General features: G+C 30.8%; 1 protein-coding gene across 4 annotated transcripts in view; it reads left to right on the forward strand.

Annotated features, from left to right (window-relative positions):
- LOC142329667 (uncharacterized) overlaps positions 1-23,474 on the forward strand; it is a 112,692-nt gene that overhangs the window by 40,283 nt on the left and 48,935 nt on the right. For all 4 annotated transcript variants that reach the window (XM_075374341.1, XM_075374343.1, XM_075374342.1 and 1 more), the window contains 3 exons: positions 4,986-5,355; positions 7,122-7,305; positions 19,170-19,344. In XM_075374341.1, the coding sequence (XP_075230456.1) occupies positions 4,986-5,355; positions 7,122-7,305; positions 19,170-19,344 (729 nt within the window). The remainder of the gene's footprint in view (positions 1-4,985; positions 5,356-7,121; positions 7,306-19,169; positions 19,345-23,474) is intronic.

The raw sequence follows: 23,474 nt of genomic DNA on the forward strand, positions 1-23,474 counted from the left end.
ATGATTTCTTTCTGTGCCATGTGGGTGCTTTCAATTTTCTCCAGCTTGTCTTTCAATATTCCTCATGCATTCATTTACTCTCTTTCAGTAATTATAGTAGTAATAGTACTTGTAGTTCTGCAGTTATAGTTTTCAAATAGTGCAGTTCCTTAAAATTTTGTCAATATTACCTAAGAAGTGCATACCTATATGCATAATCCTTGTGTTGGTGAAAAAACCTTTGTTGCCAAGATCAGTCTGAATTCTGCGGACATCAGCATTATTATTATCTGCTGGTTTTTGTATAAATAATATAGAAAATAATTTTTATTTGTTGGAAGTAGATGGTATTTGTAGTATTTGTAAAGTTTTAAAATCAAATGCTATGGTAATTTCTTAAATGAGGAAAGCTACTGTGGAGTTTGCTCTCATATTTATTAGAGCTAATATATTAATTTATTAGCTCTAATACATTAATTTTAAACATGCGTGAATCCATTCAGACATAAAAAACCTATGTCTAGTTTCGGTTTTGTTTTTTAAGGTTCTAGTTTCAATATTTTTTTCTAATCGTGTAGTCTCACACTAATTTGGGATTGTAAATCATATCATTCCTCAACATCTTAAGAAATGTTATATTTAAAAATTAAACCACAAATCTAAATTGGGGAACAGTCATGTAAGCGTTAAATATGAATTATTTGACATATTTGATGACATATTTTTATTGTTTTTTTTTGCTTTATGTCAAGCTGAAAATATAATTTTAACATAAAGTATGTACTAGAGACAGCTTATCAAATATTTTCTTACAAGAGTTGCATGAAGTTATTATGTATGATTCTGTACAGCAGTACTTGGGATATTTTAATTAATTGTTACAAAATTTATAATAAAATACAAAAAAAAGTAATATGCTCATATAGTCTAATTACAGGTTATCAATGTAGCTGTAAGTTAATAAATATACTGTGATTAAGGAGAATAAGATTATCAGCTGTTATTTTACTATCTTTTCAGCTCAAAGAAACTAATTTGTGTTTTGCCGGATACCAAATATTATTTAAATTCTTTAAAACAGATTTAAATGCATCTATAGTAGACTAATGTAATCTGATTGCTTTCTGGAGGATGGTTGTAAGTTGAGCTCTAAGCATCAGACAGTTATATTGTTGAAAAATAGGTTAGCTGATCTTAGGTTGAATCTTACACTTCTGTATTTAAAATCTATCTATCCCATCTTCCTTGTTAAAAATACTTATAAAAGCATATCTCATATGAATTAGAAAAGCATAAATGCAAAAAGTTTAATTTGAATATTTTAATTTAATAAATAGTTATCTTCAAAAAACAAGATTGTACAATTTTCTAGCAGTAAAATCAGGCTATTTTTTCCTGTTATATAAGTCTGCATATGTTGTTTGTAGCATATGTTTATGAGAAGTAGATACCGATTATAAGATGAGCTGAAAATTTGTCTATTCTTTAAAAAATTATACAATATTTCCTCAGAATTCATGTTCTGCTTGTGTTGATATTTTTACAAATTCCACACTTATTTAAGCATACGAAGATTTTATGGGGGGGGGGGGGGGTTAAATCATAATACATCCTATTATGATTTAAAAACATAGATTAAAGCACCTTAAAAATATAAAATCATTTTAATATAATTCATTTAAAAATAATGTTAATTAAAACAAGACCTCTAAATAGAACGTAAACATAAATTTCTTGAATACTTGCAAGGTCTAGTAGACATTTACACAGTGTGGTTATCACCATGTAAGTTGGTTAATGTAATCCACCGGGTTGGTCTAGTGGTGAACGTGTCTTCCCAAATCAGCTGATTTGGAAGTCGAGAGTTCTAGTGTTCAAGTCCTAGTAAAGGCAGTTACTTTTATACGGATTTGAATACTAACTCGTGGATATTGGTGTTCTGTGGTGGTTGGGTTTCAATATCACACACCTCAAGAATGGTCGAACTGAGACTGTACAAGACTACACTTCATTTACACTCATACATATCATCCTCATTCATCCTCTGAAGTAATACCTGAACGGTAATTGCTGGAGGCTAAACAGGGAAAAGATAAAAAAGAAAAACGTTTGCTAATGTGTTAAAATAGTTTCAGCAGTTGAAACATCTGTACTTTACAGTGTTCGTATTTTAATGTGATGTAATCCAACTCATTTTCTAAATTGGTTTATTCAGCCTTTGCTCAAATGTATATGTTTTCACTCTTTTGTGTCTTATTATGTATTGGTTGTAAGGTAGTTTTATTTATATATATAAATAAAAATAAAAATTCAGTTTGATAAACCATCAGATAGTGTTTTGAAGGAGACATTCTTACAGAAACTGTTATAGATAGCTGCACTATTACAAAAAATTAATATGCAATTTTCATTATTTTAGTATTTTTATTTTTGTTATCCAGTAACAAAATTATTTCTATCGTGACTTGAGTATATTGGATCCTGCAAAAGTACTTTAATGGTAAAATTAAGGTATATATTATCTCAATATTCTATACTAGGTGGTTTTTTTTTTATAAAAATAACTATTATAAATAAATAAATATATACATGATTTTTTTTTTATGATGTTTTTTTTTTTATTCTGAAAACTAATATGAACTCAGAATCTTTTTATCATCCACCATTTTTGAGAAATTTTTAAATTTTAATTGAAGGATTTTTAAAATTTTTCAACGTATAGTTGGCATTTAAATTCCTATATTGTATTTTGTTAGCTCATTTTTTATTGTTTAACTTTGTTAACATAATTTGTAAGCTGTAAATAAACAATACTAGACAAAAAATTAAATCATATCATGGTCACATATTATGACGTCACATGTAATACTGAAGACTGAGCCTTCATGGACAATATTAATCATGTCTGTGAAGGTCAAAACATGTAGCTGAAAACACATATGCGTTGTTTTTTTTTATTAAGCACTGGATTTAGGAATGAATTAATTTTGTTCAGTCTTATTGCGGTATTAAGTTTGTTAACAGTGCAGTATCATAATGTCTTGAAATTGTGTAAATGATGTGGATGCCTTTTGTTATGTGTATATATATATATATATATATATATATATATATATATATATATAGTTTACCATCAAATCAAATAGAAAAAAACATTACACTTTTAATTAAAAAAGCATTATCATTTCTACTTTCAGTGTAAAATTGGTGGTCAGGATAAGATGTGGGCTCCTTATATAGTATACACTAATTGCCATCCTCTTAAAGAGGATTATAAAATATCCTTCATTGCAATCAGGCTTGTACCTCACAGTGAAATTATTCCAGTTCCTGAGCCACCTGTGAATGTTTCTTTCGAAAGCAGCGATGAAGAATCGGGCAGTACTGAAGAAGATAACAATGATTTTGATTTTGAATTATCATTCAATAAGCCACATCTTATATCACAAGGTGAATTAGAATTAAATGACTCGGTTAGGGATTTAAATTTATCAAAAAATCAAGCTGAACTGTTAGGATCAAGACTGCAAGGTTGGAATTTACTTTAAAAAAATACAAAACTTTTGGGCTTTCGAAGTCGACAAAAAGAACTTTCTCAGAACTTTATTGATGAAAATAATTTGATTTATTGCACAAGTATTGATGCACTTATGTTGCACTAGGACAAGTTCATAAACCTGAGAACTGGTGCCTTTTCATAGGTCCAAGTAGTTTAAAACTGGTTCTACTACACAACAGTTACAAATATCATTCGATACCAGTTGCTTATGGTATTAATTTGAAAGAGACATATGATGTGATGAAAGACGTTCTTGAAAAATAAATTAAAAATCATAGCTTGAACATATGTGGTGATTAGAAAGTTATAGCTATTTTGTTAGGCGTGCAGTTAGGACAGTGTTTTCTTTCAAGTACATTGTTTTCTTTGCGAATGGGACAGCTGAGCTAGGGATAAAGATTATCATCTTCCACCAAAGAGTGGAAGAAATGAGACAACTTAACTCCAAATGGAAAAAATATTATTCATGAGCCCTTAGTTGTACCCAAAAAAAAAATGTTTACCCTCTTCATATCAAGTTAGGACTAACGAAAAATTTTGTAAAAGCATTGAAGCAGGATGCTTCAATGCCGACGTAGTCCCAGATTTCTGTTCATCAGACAAAAATTTCTGAGTAAGTGAAGGAAAAATTAAAGAATATTTTTTGGTCCTCAAATAAGAGAGTTGGTCAAAGATGATGCATTTAACTTGATGTTAAATAATGTAGAAAATGCAGCTTGGGCTTCATTTAAAGATGTTTGCACAAATTTTCTCGGCAAACAAAAATTTGACAATTTCCATGATATGTTAATCAACTTATTGCTTCATACAGAGCTATGGGATGTAATGTGTCTGAATATATATTTCCTCCACTCACATCTGGATTTTTTCCTGTACGACCTTGGAGACGTAAGTAACGAACACGAAGAACGTTTCCATCAAGACATTTCGGTGATGGAAAGCCTCTATAAAGGGAAATGGAATACTAACATGCTAGCCGATTAATGTTGGACATTAATTTGGGATGTGCCTAAGGCTATTTATAAAAGAAAAGCATCAGCGAAATCATTTTAACACAGGTATGGCCATGCAAAATTATAAATTTTTTCATATTTTAACTATATTTTTCCTTAATTTTTTTTGAAGTGTAATTTATTTAAAACTAAGGATGATAGTAAATTTTATTTATAGATCTGTAATGTATGAAAAAAGCAATTCAAGAAATGGTATCACACTTAGAGAAACATTAAAAAAAAATTTTTTGTCTGTCAGTGTAATTGTTCTCTTATTGCTTAAAAAAAAAATTGCTTCGTGTATCCAGATTGTAACAATATTTGCTGTAAATGTTTTTAGCTCTTGTCATTTTGGAAATTTCTGAACTTGTTTTTATATCGTTTTTTACTTTTATTTCATTGCTGTGTTATTATAGAAGGTGATAATAATATTTGTTTTATTGTCTTTTTAACAGGTGGTTCCAGTAGGGATCGAGAAGCACGAACAGCTAGAAACAATTACAACAGATCAAAAGTTGCAAAAGTCTACAAACTGTAACTACGATGATGATATGAAGAATAGTGCTGTCTCTCAAACAGCAATATTAACCAACTTGTGTGCTAGTAGCATAAAAAATGAGACTTCAGCATTGTCATCCGTCTTCAGTAAATCTGATGATAATCTTGAAAATGATTGTAACAGTAGTTTTAATAATAAAAATATTAATAGTAGTACTAATGAACTGAAGTCTTTAACTGATAAAGACCTAGGTAATTTAACTTGTGATAATGCAACTGATAATTATAATATGGGTTATTCTGCTTCTGCTTCAGATCAAGATTATGGTAAAATTCTATTTATTAATTCAGTTCTATTAAAGTATAAATATGTTTATTTGGTAAATATGAGTCGACACATTGTAAACTATTAATTAATTAATATAAATTGTTTCAATTTGAAGAAAACATTTTCTAGATTAGATCCATCATCATTGTAAGTGAAAATTATTTTAAGATTTTCACCTAGAATGACAGATTGTATTCAATGGCTCAAAATGGTCATGGTTCTCTATGAAACTCTAGATTCTCTGTAATTTTTATTATAGTAATAATGGTATCATCAAGATTTGGTCACTGACTGAGACAAGACAGTAAATTAACCTGATCTCTTTAGGCAGTGTCTCATTGAGTACAGTCATACGCTCTCAGTAGTCTTCCTGTTTCCTTAACATTTTCAAAACAATTAGTGTGATAGGTTGCCAGCAATTTTTACAGTTATGTAACAGGTAATTTTATTTTTAAAAAAATTTGCTGTATTTTTTTAAAGATTTTTATGTATAATTATTATTATGTATTTATGAAGAGTGATAAAAAAACTGTATGCAAACTTTACACTGTTTTTGAAATTGAAGTAAATTTCTTTTTACACAGGTTATATTATTTTATCTTTATTAGAGTAAAAACCTAAGCGATTAGAAAATTTATTGTTAGTTTTCTTTACTTCATCTAACTGATGCATTGAATTGTAGAACATTGACTTCTTTCTTTATTGTTAACTAAACATTTCTTTTGATCTTTTACAATTCTTTACTTATCTTTTTTTTTTTCCAGTAGCCTGTATTCAGACTTGCCTGTAGGTATTTGTCAATGTTCTTAAATAATGTAGACGGAGTTGATATTTGATAATCCACTCTTCTTTCGCTAGTTTGCCCTTCCTGTTTATGGTATTTGTTAATTGTTGGTAGTTCCTTTTACTTTCTTCATCGCTGGCATTCTTATATTTTCTACGTTCATCCATCAGCTGCAATATATCCTTGAAATCCAAGGTTTTCTATCGGTTTTCTTTGTTTTACATAAGTTCGGTTCTGCTGATTTAAGAATTTCCTTTTTAACATTTTTCCGTTCTTCTACATTTGCTACCTTATCTTTTTTACTCGGACCTCGTGCGATGTCCTTCTCAAAAATCTTCTTTACCTCCTCTTCCTCAAGCTTCTCTAAATTCCATTGATTCATCTGACACCTTTTCTTCAGGATTTTAAACCCCAATCTCCAAACTACATTTCATTATCACTAAATTATGGTCACTATCAATGTCTGCTCCAGGGTAAGCTTTGCAGTTGATGAGTTGATTTTTAAGTCTTTGCTTTACCATGATATGATCTATCTGATACCTTGCAGTATCACCTGGCTTTTTCCATGTGTATATGTATGAATTGTAAATACACGTATCAATTATTTATATTGTAAAAATCAAACTATTGATTAATATGATTTTTATTCAATTTTATTTAATTAATGAAAGTAAAGATTTTGTTTTTAATTTACTTTATATATTTTTGATTTCCTTTTATAATTTCTCGCACAGTAGGAGAAGTAAACAAAAGTTTACTACCAGTCTGTGGTTTAACACACTACAATTTTGATACTGGACTGTTATTAAGCTGATTATTATTTATTTCTTGTTATTATGGTTCAATAAAACAAATAAATTTTAATAAATTATCTCTGTATAAAAATTTGTATTGTAATTAAAAAAATGTAGTGTTTTAAATTTGTATGTTACACTAAATTTTGAATAAATGACAGATTTTAATTAATTAAATTAATTTTAGGTGAACTCTTAACCAGTAGAAATGTGCAAGATGATTATTCTGTTAATGATGGCGATGATGATGAAGATGATGATGAAGATGATGATGATGATAATGATGATGATAATGCACATCCTTGGTTAGTACAGAAAGTGGTACCTGGAAAAAAGGATATGGAAGAAATTTTCTTAGTACTTAAAGTAAGGTAATTTGTAACTTCTTGTTAAGGAAAGAAAAGATTGTATTTATGAAATTGTTTTCCAAACAGTCTGTTCCATCATTAATCTATACTTTTAGCATCCTGGATTTCAACCAGTTTTATGAATATTGTTGTGCACTCCCACTGAACTTTTACCTGTGGTTGGCCAGAATTAATAGAAAATATAATATAAATGAAATCTGGAAACTCTAATAAAGATTCTTTGGCCTCTCTGAAAACTTTAACAAAGTTTTCATTTGCCTGATAATGTTTTGAGCGGAATTAGTTAAAAAGTAATGCCATTACAGTGTGGTAATAACGTAAATATACGATTGACTAAAATATAATAATCGATGGATGAAGCCTTTACTTCAAAATCCATCATAAACAAAAAGAAAATAAAAACAAAATATGTTTTTTGATTTTTTCAAAATTTATATAAAAACTAATTTACCCAGAAAACTAATGGAATTACAAGAATTGTGATAGTTGAGGAATTGAATGTTTATCTAATCAAAATTATTTTGTGTGTTACAATAACATTTACAGTCCGAAATAGGGGTTAATTATGGGTAATCTACTAAGTCTGTTAGCTGTTGAAATTTTGTAAGGGTGATTTAGAAAAGAAAGATTTGAACTCATCCTTTCTTCAAATATTTCAAATTTTGATGTAGGTATGTGGATGATATTTTTAGTTGTTTTATAGATAGTTTGAGATTACTAGGAATATTCTTGAATTTTATTAACATATTACCAGTGATGGGTAAATATTTGTAGAGGAATATTTCCAGGAATTTTGAAAATTTGTTATTTTTAGTGAGAATTTATATTTCACACCTTCCCCTTTCTTCTAAAAATACCTACTGATTAAATATAGATGTAAATGCACATTTTTACAACTATATGCCTCTGCTGCTGAGTCATACAGGGTGTATTTATAATAGCCTAAATATAATAGAACCAGGATTTTACTCTAATCCTCATATTTGAAATTAAAAAGACTTTTAGATTGTTTTAATAACTATAATTACTACTATAATGTAACATTAATTACAAAATTCACTGTTCACTACCACTGCTTTCTATGTTTTCTTTATCATCCTCCTCTCTACTTCCTACATCTTCATTTTTTGTAAGGAGGTGCCCGTTGATATGTAGTGGCTTTTGAAGTTCCCTGAGAAGCACGATTGGGATCTATCTGAAGTTGATAATTGTAGCTTATAAATGTGATTTTCCCAGCCCTTTTTGTTGTTAGATGGTTTCTTTTTTTATTGTGGATAAAACCGAAACAACTGAAGCCCTCTGTTATAGCAGATGTGCTGGAGCTGATAAAATACGACTAGCTATTTTACTTAGGTTAATACCGCACACTAGTCCTGTCTGCCACTTTATGGAGGCCATGCTTTTTACTGATCCCCACAGGAAATTTCAAGTTATTTTCTTTCGTGCTCTGTTATCCTCCCAATTCCGCCATAACTGATTTCTCATTCAGTCATTTTTTGGGCTATTTGATTGATGAACTCAAGTCCATCGATTAACTCATTGGCCATGCAGTTTGACCCCTGAGAGACTGGATTTAATAAATCATCTTTAAAATGAATTGAACACACAGATATCTTCATTCTTTCATGAAACTCTTTCTGTAAATTGTTTTGTTCCACTTGATAAGAAGTTGTTTAGTGAAAAACTAATAAAATCTTTTTCTAAATTCTTTAAAACACTATGCACTTTGTGAATAAAGTATTTGTCACCTTTCAGAACAAGAATGGCATTGCTTATTGGTTTTAACAATGAAATCATTTTTTTCAACGAGAACCCAAAAACCTCTGTCGTCTAAAATGATATTGATTTTTAGCTCTTCATGGTGTTTGAATAGGTTCTCAATATCTTTGTCCACGGCCAGTTGCTGCAAGCAGTTTTTATTGTTGTATAAACTTTCTAGGCAATATAAATTTGACAACCAACAACTTTTACGTGGAAGTTTTTAATGATGTGTAGCTTTTGCTTATCTTTCCCAAAGTAGCACTGACCCTTTGACAGTTTTCTATAATTCTAACTTTGTTAATTGCATGTTTAATCAAAGTGGACACTATTGTAGTGGAAAGGATGTCCCCACAGTTAAATATAGCATATGATCGATGCAACCAAGGGGCATGATTAAATGCTGTGCATTGTTCTCTTGAACAATTTCAAAAGCTTTTTATAAATTTCTGACATCTCCCATCAGTACCATAAATTTATAGGTTCTGTACTTGTCTAGGATGTCTTGAATGAAAGAAGCAATGTAGTTTGAATCATACCTTCAAAGACTTAGCAAAGACAGGCTTTGGATGTACTGAGGTGGATATCATAAAATTGAGAATACCGTCATTATGAATGTTGCTCTAACAACGTTATGAGATGACAAAATCGTTAGATTTGTCGATTACATTCTGAATATCAATCATTGTGTGATTGTACTTTGTGTCTAAGATTGTGTGATTGCACTTTGTATCTAAGAAGGTAGTAAAGTTCATATCTAAGAAGGTAGTAAAGTTCAGCCATTTATTATTGGCAACTGGACATAGCTGTGTAAGTCGTAAAATTACCCCCTCCAAAATGAGGAGTACGCATGCGTTTTCACCAAGGACCAAAACTCAGTGTCGTCTCAGAAAATGGTGTACCTCAAGGTAGTGTATTAAGTGCCACCTTGTTTTCTGTGGCCGTAAACAGCATTACCAGTTGTGTACAGGCTCCTGTTTCTTGTTCTCTTTTCGTTGATGATGTTATTTATGTTGTGAGCTGCTCTGCACCCACTGCGGGGAGACTGATACAGAACACTATATTTTACCTTGAGGCTTGGTCAGGAACTACTGGTTTCACATTTTCACCCGACAAGACGAAATGTGTAGTCTTTTCTCGGCTATGGAACCCTAATCTGTGGGTTTTTCTGGGCAGAGAGCTTATTGCTGTCTCTCCTTACGTTAAGTTTCTAGGTTTGCTTTTTGATAGCCATCTTACCTGGGTCAAACATATAAGGGAATTGAGGACAAAATGTTTCAAACTTTTGGATATGATGTGAGTGCTTAGTAACACCAACTGGGGGGCCAATCGGTCATGTATGTTACGTTTTTACTACTCCCTTGTTCGTTCCCGTTTGGATTATGGTTGTGTTGCCTTTTCTTCAGCTCGTCAAACCGTACTTAAAATGCTGGACGGTGTGCATCATGCTTTTCTTCGGCTTGCAACAGGTGCGTTTAGATTGGGCCCTATCGCAAGCTTACTTGTAGACAGTGACCCATCACTTTGGGATAGACAAGACCAGCTTTTGTTGTCGTATTTTGCCTGTCTCAGCGGACAGCCGAATCACCCAGCTTTTTACCCAGTTCTTAAGAATCCTAATTTGAGGAAGTATGAGGACCGTCCACGTTGTACTGCGCCTGTAGGTGTCCGTACACGACGTCTGCTGCAGCGTATGAGTATTGACTGTGTCTCGTTCTTTCCATCATATCCGTGCTCGAACCCCCCGTGGAGAATAATCAATGTAAATTTTACGTTTGATCTTACAACGTACGATAAACGTTCCATGCCACCTATTGTTTTTCGGCAGATGTTTCAGTTTCTCCTTGCCAAGTCGAACCCAGGCGTGGTGATATATACTGATGGGGTCGAAGCATGGTAACGATGGTAACGTTGGTTGTGGTTTTGTTATCAATGAACAGACTTATATGTTTGGCCTACCCCGTGTTACGAGTATGTGTTTACCCTGGAACTACTCGCTGTAGATAGGGCTCTAAGTATCATTGGCCCTAAATATAGGAGCATTCTTATTTGCAGTGATTCGTACAGTGCTCTCCTGGCGTTGGAAAACCTTTATTCCAAACATCCTGTTGTCATTGGCATTTATGATTAAATCGCTGAGTTAGATAAATGCAACAGGGAGGTAAGTTTTTGCTGGATCCCTAGCCACATTGGAATTCTAGGTAACGAAAGAGCAGATTCTGCTGCCAAGGAAGTATTCAGCCCCCTTTCACCACCCGAGTTAGTACCTTTGATTTTATCAATCATATAAAACAATCACTGCGAGCAAGGTGGCAACGTGACTGGACGGTTACCGTCGATAATAAACTCCGACGGATTAAGGATTCAGTGTTGCCATGGGGCTCCTCTTGCAGAAACTCTCGTCGTGAGGAAGTGGTCCTCTGCCGGTTACGGTTGGGACATACGAGGATCACACACGAATACCTAATGTCAGGAGAAGACCCACCCCTGTGTACACGATGCAGCTGCTGCATGACTGTGCACCACATTCTTGTGGACTGCATATGTTATGCGGCTTTGCGTCGTCGGTTTAATATACCCGGAAACATCCGTGATATCTTGTGCGACGATAGCGGGATTTTGGAATGGGTGTTTCTCATTTTGCATAGTACCGGGTTACTGCAAAGGATTTAATATGCTCATATATGTTTTTCTGTAAGGACAGTTTTTTTAATAATTTTAACCTTTATTTTCAATTTGATTTATTGGTTCTATGTATTTAATTTTACTATCTGGGGAGGGGATGTTTGCACAACCCATCGGAGTTAGGTAAGTTTTATATACTTTCTTTAATCTATTATTTTAACTTTTATGTTTTATCAACTTTGTCTGTGGTGTTAGTTTTGAGTTTTATTTTGCCTTCTTGGCTTGTTTTAGTAAATTTTTATTATATGATTGATATTACGTTTACACCTTGTATAGTTTATTATTTCGGAGTTATTTTACCCTTTTACTAATAACTACCAGTCGATGATAACGCCCAGGTGTTTTTCGCCCACAAACAAAAAAAAAAAAAAAACAAGTCAGCTACAGAGACAGTATAGTCATAGTCACAATTATTGATAAGAGTTTCTCCAGTTGCATAATTTTTTAGGGGGTATTTTTACAATTAGATGTAGATAGAATACATTTATGTTAGAAAATACGCAATATAAATTACACAGTTATAAAATACACAATATAAATACCCAATATAAACACAGTTACATGGTAATTAGTGTCTCACTTCTTGTGCTGACTGTACAAGTACTGACGTTGACAGCACGAACTAGTTATAGATTGAAATGCACACATACTACTATTGCTACGAACGCCTTAAGGCAAATTGTCTTCGCGCTGGATGTCTGTCTAAAATCTAGTTACCAAAAACAAATAGCTGAACTCTAGGTAGAGACTTCCTTATTATTGGTTTGAATGAAGGCCTCAAATATTGAAAAAATCCCTAATGGTGCTCTGATAACATATATAGCTCGTGCCGTCATTGTGTTTGCTTTCATGTGAAATAAATAAATTTACATTAGTAACCTGATTACCTTAGAGCAAGGTACATTCACAACAAACTGAACTAATTCGGGACTTCAGAAACCTCACACTTTGGTAAAAATATTAGCTTCCCTATCTATTATGTGGATTTATGAGAGAGTAAGAATATGTATGGATGTAGCATGAAACCTGTTGACTTTCTCCCATCAAGTCAAAATAACTAGCAATAGATGCGACAGACCCAAATTGCGCATGAATAGAGGACTTCTACTCCTTGATGTAAATGGAGTCATGTCCTGTTGCTCCTTGGGTTCCTCACCATCCACATCTTCCTTGCTGAGTGTAGGTGATTTTAAACGTTTATTTATTTTATGTAAAAATTGTTTTGCATCCATTGGAATTCTAAAACATTTTATCAAATGAGTAGATTTTCAAAGCATTCTTCTGGAGCTGCATCTACTCACAGTAACTTAAAAGATACTGAAGTAATTTAGTATAACATTATTTAGCATAATAAATATTGTTTAATATGTAATAAATTAATTATTATTGTGTTTGGTAAATTTGTGTTTATATTGACATGCCGTATAAGATAGAGAATAACAAATAGCATGTAACATATATAACAAAATTCAGATGGTGCACATCAATAACTGAATATTAACTTTTATAATTTGATTAACTATTTTAATGTTTGTGATTAGTTTAATAAAGTAAGTCTATACAATCTAATTCATATAGTTATTCAAACAGTTATTCTAAGAAGTATAACATTTAATCCGTTTAGGGTAAAATTAACTATTAATAATGATATATGAAGTTCTTTCCTGCATACATGCACCTCCTTTTTGTTCTTCACTATCGTTTTGAAGTGTTCCCGTGGAGTTTATTTTCTTCCCATTTTTAAACCAGCTTAAAAAATGTGGAAAAAAGAACTGTTAAGTCCAGATTTAAAGACACTGATTTACAAAAAAATTAATCACATGTGAAGTTAAACATTCAAGTTATCAAGGTATATAGTAATGTTAACCGGTGAAGATACTAACACCACGTTTTGATAATAAATGTCATTCTTTTATGGGAGCAGCACAGTTTATTGGTTAAATATATGAATTAATGAATGAATGAATGAATAACTGAACTGATGTGGGTATGCAGTCATCTCATTGATTACCAGTACCGTTTAACTAGTACAATGATACAAGGTTAGGGTTGAAACTGGCTGGTGCAGGCTTCAGACAATGACTTGTTTTCATGTGTACCTAATGGGATGATACCTGTATTGGTTAATATTGTTATGAATGGCTCAAAACAATAATCCTATCCTATTTTCAATGGAAGTGCATTTTCATTCTTTATGGGAAATTTTTTTTCATTAATTTGCCTAGATGGACTATTTGGTCAGGGCTGTATTCTTTATGTGTGGGTGGGTAGGACTTGAATATCATAAGTAAGAGACTTACGTATGTCTGTATAGCTTAAGTAAATTTATTGAAATTAACAGCAATGTCAATAGACTAGGCTAAATAATTAGAAAAAAAGATAGCAATTTTTTCTGGAAATTTATTTTTTGGGGAATATTACCAATAAAAAATATAACTTTTAATTTGGAAGTGGAATAAAATAATTCTATTGTCTTATTAGATTTAAATGTTACTAAAATCAATAACAAATTGGATTTTAGCTTGCATCACAAACCTTCACACCTGATAACTGTCACTCATAGTAAATCATTACATCCATTTACACATAGATTAGTAATTTTTAATAGTTATATTCATAAATTGTTAATTATTCTGATGTCAAATGATAATTTTGATAAAGAATCTTAGTATTATAAGAAAAATAGCTGTGAATAAAGGTTACCAAATCAGTGTAATTGATCAAGTGTTTCAAATAATTTATATCATCGTGATTAGTAAAGTTTTTCCTTCTTCAACTAATTCATTCCAACAAAAGAAATTTTGCACACTCAATTATATAGGTAAACCCACAGAGAGAATCAGTAGATTATTCAGAAATGAAAGTTTTTATATCGTTTTCAAATCTGATAATTTTCTAGGTAAATTTATTAAGAATAACTTGAGTAAAACTGTTAAACCTTAAAAAATCAGTTTATAAACTTGAATGTGGTTTTTGTGATAAAGTTTATATCGGACAGATGTTAGATTTTTTGAAAACATATAAGGGACCGCACAAATCTTATCTTTTCAATAACAAGAGGTTTTCTAATTATGCATGTCATTTAATTTCAAAGTACTTCATGTTGAGAACAAAGGCTTGAAACTGAATGTTTTAGAGTCATTGAAAATTACTTTTAAATGATCAATTAGACAGACTTTAATAGTTCAACATTATTAAACTTATAAATGGGATGGGTTTCATATCTTATTGTGAATACTGCCCCTTTTTCTGAATTGACCAGTAATATTTACTGTTCAATTTATATTTTACTGATACTAGTGTACATTCCCTATTGTATTGTGTACATTCACTTTTAAGCTTTTGTATTCTGTGTGTAATATCTGAGGAAGGTACTGTGTATCAAAACAGCTATCTTGTTTTCCACAAATTTTGTGAAAATCAGAGAAGAACATATTTTGTCATTTTCTTTTTGTTAAATTATATTGTACGTTATATAAATGATTAGTGTGAATCCTTACAATTATGAATGAGGATACAGGATCCTGCAAAAGTACTTTCATGAAAAAGGTAAGATATGTTCATTATTATGTGCTAGATGTAGTGATTATATTTAATAGAATTTAAATGTAATTTAACAATACAGTGGAATAATGTGAATGTTAAAATATTAATTTCATTAATATATATATATATATATATATATATATATATATATATTACATATAAAATATTATCATTTAAAAATGAATAATTATAAATAAATGAGTACATCTTTTATTAAGCTCAGAATATATATTGTATAGAACATATTGAGAATGACAGGTTTGCTTCTTCATGAGCAGCAAAAGGAACTACTCCAGCATTTACCTGGAAGATCGAGGGAGACCACTAACCCTTGATTAGAGCAGTATCACAAAGTAAAAAAGTAGAGTTAAAATAAAGGTTGAACAAAATAAAATAACAAAATAATGTTGTCCAGAAACAAAGGTTGTCCAGAAAGTAAGCTCCATTAGAGCATTAGAAAGCATTAGCATTAGAAAGGCTTATTTAAATTCTGTATGAAATTTCTTTTGGTAAAACCTTTTCTATACCATAGAGATCTAATGTCTGCTTCATTAACTAACTACATTGTTACATTATTTTGCAATTCATCTTCGTGTTAAAATATCATTCATTCAAGAACTTTCTAAGGTATAGGAAAAGGGGGAAGTTGCTAAGTTCCATGTTAGGGCTGTGAGAGGAATGATTAAATTGTTTCCAATGTAAATATGTGATTAAATTTTCTGTGACATTATTACGAAGCAAAAGAATGCTGAAAATCAATGTCCTCTCCTTTTGTTCTGATGAAACATGAATTTTTTTCAATAAAGTAATTTTTTTGTTCTAAAGTAATCAGCAGCATTTACGTTGAGCTTTAGGGCATTAATTCAACCCAACAGTAACTGTGTTACATATAGAATATAGTCTCATTATCTTTGTTCAGATTGTCTGTGTGAATCTTTTTGCTGTTGGAGAGATGATTGTAAATAGTTCTGTTTTGATTCAAGTGGAACTTGCAACTCTTACGCCTCATGTATCTCAGTGAGACTTAAAATTTCAATTCGTGATAAGTGAATTTTATGAAAGATATTATTGAGTCTACTGATTTACTAGAGAAACTGTTGAGAGTATGTAAAAAAAAAATACAAAAAATGTAGTAAAAAAACAGTAAAACAATTTTGCTTTGGAGTAACAATTAAGAAGGATCAGATAGAATGTGGATAAACATTTCACGCTGCTCTCTAAATAACAGCGAAGTAAAAATTTCTTAAAAATTATAATATTAACATTACTTTTGTGTCTAAGAAACTGGTCTCTGTTAATAAACAACAGGTAAACGAAACAGTAAACATAAAACTAATCTGAAAGAGCAGTCATCTGTAGGTCAATTCTTAAAAAAAAAAAATTATTAATAAGAATATATAGGCCAAATTAAAAGAAAAATTAAAACTAGAATAAAGGAATGTTTGGAATGTTGATTATAATTATAAAAGGCCAAAGAATTTTGCCATAATCCAATTTTTATGAAACCAGTCCAAAAAATAAGTATATTGGGTCAAATTTAAAAAAATATATATATTGCAGTTAATAGGAATTAGATACTTTGAAAATTTGTTTTAGCTATGACAGAAATTTTTCACGATAACAAAGAACCAACATCTGATAGCAAATTTAGAATTTTAAATTTATTAAGAGTGTTTCAAGCGAGTGCTTTCTATCTTTAGGTAACTTTAACTTATTAGGTTATATTTATTATTAATGGTTTTTTCTGTAAATATTGTTTAATGCAAGAGACATTTTTTTGATCAATGTACAGTTCATACTATCTATGTTTTTCTTAAGTTAATTCTTATCTTATTCAACATTATCTAAGGGGTATCAAGGTGTATGGCAGCCAGACTAAGCGTGAGATTTAGCAGTTTCGATATTTATGCTGACTATCTTTCAACCCCCACTGCCTAATGAGATACTGTGTATCTTATTTATTGTTGCTTTAGTTTAATTTGATGAAAACAGGAAGAATTAGTATTTTTTGCATTTCCTGATTATGGAATACGTATTTATTAATATTAGCATACATTTAATAATTTTTTCTTTTTTTTGTATTTCTTTTAAGCATCAATGGTTAAACAGTTCTCAAATGGTTTAAACAGTTGGACAGTTCTGGTAATCTACTAATGATGACTACGAATTAAATTGCACAATGTGCAATTTAATTATTTGTAAATAATTGTTTAATTTTTTGTAAATCGCAGTTGAGCATTTCTATTTACAAACTGCTAAAAAGTTTTAATCTCATGCTATTTCAATTCTTTCATCTTTTAACATTCATTGATGTAATTTATCCCTGAGGTGTACGATTTTAATTTTTATAATGCAATTGTAGTATTAAATGTTTACGGTGAACATGTATGTTCAACAAATGAAAATCAAGCTTCTATTACATAACCTTTTTCATGTATATTGTTATTCAATTAAGCAGTTTTTGTTTTTTGAACATTGGATCCTCTAAATTAAGAATTCTGGAGCAGATCATTGAACATTGTGGAATTTTTTTATGCAGTAGTTTGAAGCCAGTTTTGAAAAAGAAATAGTGATAGTGATCCTTGGTGTTTTTTTTTGTATTGCAACACAAAGCTTGTTTATTGATAACTGAATTGTATTTTCTGACTGCAGATGGATTCTTTTAGCATTATTACTATATTATTCAGTTATTATTTTTTTTTATATCTAAACGTTTTACCTTTTTTCCTCATCTTTTAAAAGAATAGGAAAAACATATTTGAACTATTTTGAAAGAAAATTTGCTTAGCGAATGTTGTAATAAGAATAGTAGGGAGTTTTGTATTGCTAACAACAATCAGGATTTTAAATAAAAGACTTTTTTAATTAACTCTACAAACAAAATAAAGCGACTAAAAAGGTCACTTCTGTATTTATACATAAGGGTTTAAATTTTTGAAAAGGAAAATTATTCTCCTTTGTTTAAACAAAAGCATTTAATTTTTATCAAAAACATTTGATATAGATTTTTAGTAATGAGAACTTTATAATCTCTATGGTACGACCAAAACAGAACAAACCTGAAAGTATAATGCAATTCTTAATCCTTTAAACATACCACAACTTTATCATTGAAATTATTTTGTTTATTGAAGTGGCTTGGAATATTTTTAGTTATATGATGAATAATGCACTATTCGTTTTTTAATTATGAATGTGTGAAATTCCTTGTGGCTCTGTTATGCATTTGCATCATTAATGAGAAAAAAAATGATTTATAATAATTTCTGTAATTAAGAACTGTAATTGTAACATTTAAATTTAGACCGTCTTGAAATGTGTTATCAGTTGATATTGTGAGTCTCAAGTGTGGTTCTTTATGCGTGTAGTGGATGCGATATCAACACTGATATATTGAAAGCAGGAACCAAAAGATGGCTTTTGGATGTTTTAACTGCCCAGAAGTCAGTGCTCGTATTACTGTATTTGGTACGAATCTGTGTCATAGATAAAAATATATTACATAACCCTCTTCTGTTAGACTTAAAGGAGATATATGCGTACATATTTAAGTTAAAGTTTTATTTCCTTTATTTTGATATTATCTTGGACATTTTTACAGAATGATTTACTTTGGCATTTTCACAACGGGTGTGAGATGGATGAATTAATAGGTAAAAAAGTTCAGATTTGCTGAGAATTGAATTTTAGACTAGGCAATGCTATTCTCTATTCTTACTGTGTTGTATAGATTGCATATCAAAGTTTGTATAAAAGTATTAATTAAATTGTATGTAAGTCATAACTAATTGACGGTCACCAGAAAGGTTTGAGTATATAGGCTGATTTCATGTACTGATCATATTTTTGTTTATTATGTTTCTGATCTTTTATTTCAGAGAATTGATTGAACGAAGTCCTCTAAATGGTCGTACCTTAGTCAGATGGGGTTTGTCTACTCTACAGAGTTGTGTCAAAATCAGTGCGACTCCACCTATTGTTCAGTTAACATTTGATACTGTCAGAAGAAGCTGTCAGCAAAGAACTTATCAAATGGAACCACCGGATTCACAGGTAACACATTTTATTTAGAAACACTCATTTCTATATTTTTTTTTAATAAAAAGTACAATATTTATTTACACCTCTTCTACTTTGTGGTGTAAAGATTTTCAAATTAAATGTAGTTTTCCCCTTCCCTGTGCCTTTTCTTTAGCCTAGCTCGAATTGAATCTTACTTTCCACACATTCTTTTTTTAAATCAACAGTCTAATCTTCCCCTCAGCTTTCTTCCTTTGTACTTTGTTACTGATATCTATCCCATCGATACAGACTTTAGATATCAGCAGTAGCAGGAAAGCTAATTGTACTTTGTTGTCATCTCATCACTCTGCCTAGCCACGATGAAGAAGCAACTGCTGTGCCTACGAAAATGTGGATATGGTGTTTTAGATGAGACTAGGGTGGTAGCCAATAACCCATCGGGTTGGTCTAGTGGTGAACGTGTCTTCCCAAATCAGCTGATTTGAAAGTCGAGGAGAGTTCAAGCGTTCAAGTCCTAGTAAAGTCAGTTATTTTTACATGGATTACTGGTGTTCTTTGGTGGTTGGGTTTCAATTAACCACACATCTCAGGAACGGTCAAACTGAGACTGTACAAGACTACATTTCATTTACACTCATACATATCATCCTCATTTATCCTCTGAAGTATTATCTGAACGGTAATTACCGAAGGCTAAACAGGAAAAAGAAAAAAAGAAAAGAAAGGGTGGTAGCCGACAAAATTCTTGCAATATCTATCTGAGAAAGAAAGGATGAGGATAAGAAAATGAGGGCAGAGAAGAGTGAGTAACCCACTGAGGTAAGGCCTTTGATCGGTTAGTTTATTGTCATTTAGTTTTTCTGTTTTCACACTCATACTAGGCCTAGTTTTCTAATCTTTGTAATAATAATTTATTATTAATAGCAGTTTTATTGTCATCAAAGATTATTAGATTAAAAATGAATTCTATACTCACATTAAATTAATAATATCAAAGAAAATAGAAGTACAAGTAACTACTCACAAACATGTATGTTTACATATATAAAAAATGCTTCTTCCTACCCATTTACTTAAAGCTAATAGTAGTTAATGAAAATATTTGGTTTTTTAAACTAAATTTGATAGTTATTCTTTTTCAGATTAAAGTACTTATTATAATCCTTTCATTCCTGAGGAGCAGTTAAGGAACTACCAAATAGAACCTAAGTATTATTTAGTGTTACGATAAAGAAATGAAAACCAGTTTAAGACTGCGATAATCATTTGCTTTATGCCATGTTGTTTACTGAATACTATGACTGAAATGCTGTGAGTTTCTCATTTATTAAGAATCGTGTTCAAACTTATTTAAGGATTGGTTGCGTGGCAAGGAATATTTTCCTCAGATCTCACACACCAGTATGTGCTTAAAAATCATGTTTTGTTTGATTGTTAAATTTTGAAATTGTAAAATTAATTTAAAAAAAAAATAAAAATATAATTCTCAATTAAAATTAAAAAATGAATTAATTGAAAAATTGTCAACAGCAAAAATTATTTTATTAAAAAAGTAGATTTTGAGCCATACTGGTTATTAAAAATTTAAGATGGACAATTAGAAGAATCAGTACATATTCAATAGATTTTAAGAAATGAAGAATTTTCGTTAGGCATGATTAGGAATACTGAAAGTGCACATTTTTTAATTTACATTTTTCTTCCTTTCATTTAAGATGTGCCAAGATGTTTTATATTTTTGCCCACCTTATCAGAATTCTGCCTTGTCTGAAAATTCATATTTTTTTAGCCACTGATGCTATAAAATTTTTGTTTCTCTGATTTTTTTTTCTTTGATTATGTAATGCAGTTTATTTATACGTATCATATTAACTTTATGTGGATTCCTTAATGTTCATTTTTTTATTTACAGTTTTTATTGTTAATAATAATAATAATAATTTCAATACAGTGGTTATAATCTTAAATAATACACACACAAATGCATACATGCACATGGTGTACAAAAAAGACTTTTGGGATTTAAAGTTATTTAATATTTCTTATATTTCATTTACAATAATGAATCGGAAATAAAATGAAAGAAAAGGTAAGTCTTTCAGTTTTCCTACTAGTGTTGAATGTGAGCCCCGTTTGTCATGCAGCACTCATGTAACTGATAGGAGGCACTTTTTTTTGTCCAAACTTTAACCAGTATGTCTGGAGTAATCCAAACAAAAGCTATTTCAATTCTGTGCCTCAAATCGGCTGGATTAGTTTGTAGTGGAAGCATATATGCAAGATCCTTTGTAAAACCCCAAAGGAAAAATCACATGAGGAAAATAATGAGTGATCTTTAGGAGGCCACTACAAACTACTGTCAGCAGCAGGTCCATGCATCTGTCATAAGGTTTGTGTTGACCAATCCAGCTGTCAGGGAAAACATCTTGTACACAGTTATCCCAGTGAGGAAGCACATCGCCAAATTTAATTCTCTGGTCCATATTGTTGTCGAGGAAAGAGCCATGTATTCAGCATATCCAAATAAGCAACTCCTGTTATGCTTGCTTCACCTAAAAAAAAAAAGCAGCCTGTAAACTTGCTGTCGAGATATTGTGTAGAAAACATTTAATTTTGGAGAATCCCTTTTGAATTGTAAGAGTTCACAATTTTCAGATCCCCTCAGATACAAATATTATGTATGTAATTTTTCACGGTGAAATGTCGATTCATCCCTAAACACAGTATGATCAAGAAAGCCATCATCTTTATGCTACAGTATTTTGATTGTGAAGTTGGCATTTGCAGTGTAGTCTGTAGGCTTCAAACCTGTAATGGTAGTAAATGATATGGATGCATATGTAAGTGTTTCCTTAAAACATTCTGAACGGTTTTAGGACACTCCAGCCTTCATAAAATTATTTTAGAACTGCACAGGAAAGGCTTCTGATATGTTTAGCATTTTCTTTAGATACCTTTAGTCATCCCAGTACTCTTCCCTTTACACAGACATCCAGTCATTTGAAATTGATTATGTCATCAATGAATAATATTGTCATTTTGTGGATCACAATTAAATTTTCTATGGAACGCTTGTTAAACTAACTACATATCATATTTAGCAAACTGTAAAACACAGAAGGCTTTCTATTCAGGAGTTGTCATCTTTGCTAGTGACACTGTCAAGCGAAAGGTAGGGAATTACTCTATGGCCATCTGCACTACTAAAACTATTCTTTTTGCTTTTTGATTCTAGCCTTAAATCAATGCTACACATTTCATCCAACAGATATAAAAAATAAAATTCCAATATCATTTTTTGTACACCTTATACAATATATATATATATATATGTTAAAGGAACATTAATAAAAAATATTAATCCTGTGACTATTGCTTTGTATTAAATTTCATAACATTAGTTTATTTCCTGTTTCATTTTAGCTAGAGTCTTCCTAAATATATTTTTAAAAACTTAAAGTTTTGTAATACAATAAATGTTCTGAAAATAAAGATAGAAAGGCTATAAAATATTTTTTCAACATAGTTGCTGTAGGCCTCAGTTCATTTAGTGAGCCTGCAAATGAGTTTGATAATTGCCAGGTCATGGAGTATAATCCTCTGATCTTTTAATCATGTCGTCACCATTCTTCAAACTTGTCACATAAAGCTTTTCCATTCCAAATGTTCTCTTACAATATCCAAGTTCTGGGCTGTGTGAGGATACATCAAAATTTCTCAGTTACATAAGTTCTTTGTATCCTAAAATCAGGGAAGTGTAATTGTGCACCTCTCTTTTATATTGTCTGATACATTTTTTCAGGTTGTCATAGTAAGCATCAGTACTTAACAGTGTCTTAAGATTAACAAGTGGCTGATTCAGTACCAAAAGTTGGTTTTTGTGATTTTCATGTTGATTTTGATGTTATAAATATTTTTTGCTGAAAAATAAATAACTATTGGTACTAGTTTTTCATGTTTTGCCTATTCATAGTATTCATTCTTATTATACATATTCATAATGTTATGGAAAAATGAAACATGTTTGTAATGGAATTGCAGCAGCAGTTTCTCCTTTAAGAATTTGATATGACTGCTAAGAATTTGATGACTGTAATATATGTTGTCTGCCTTTAGTGGGATTTAGAATTGTTGCACACTACAAGCATGATGTCCATGCA

The sequence above is a fragment of the Lycorma delicatula genome, chromosome 9, assembly GCF_047948215.1.
Source record: "Lycorma delicatula isolate Av1 chromosome 9, ASM4794821v1, whole genome shotgun sequence".
NCBI classification, from domain to species: Eukaryota; Metazoa; Arthropoda; class Insecta; order Hemiptera; family Fulgoridae; genus Lycorma; species Lycorma delicatula.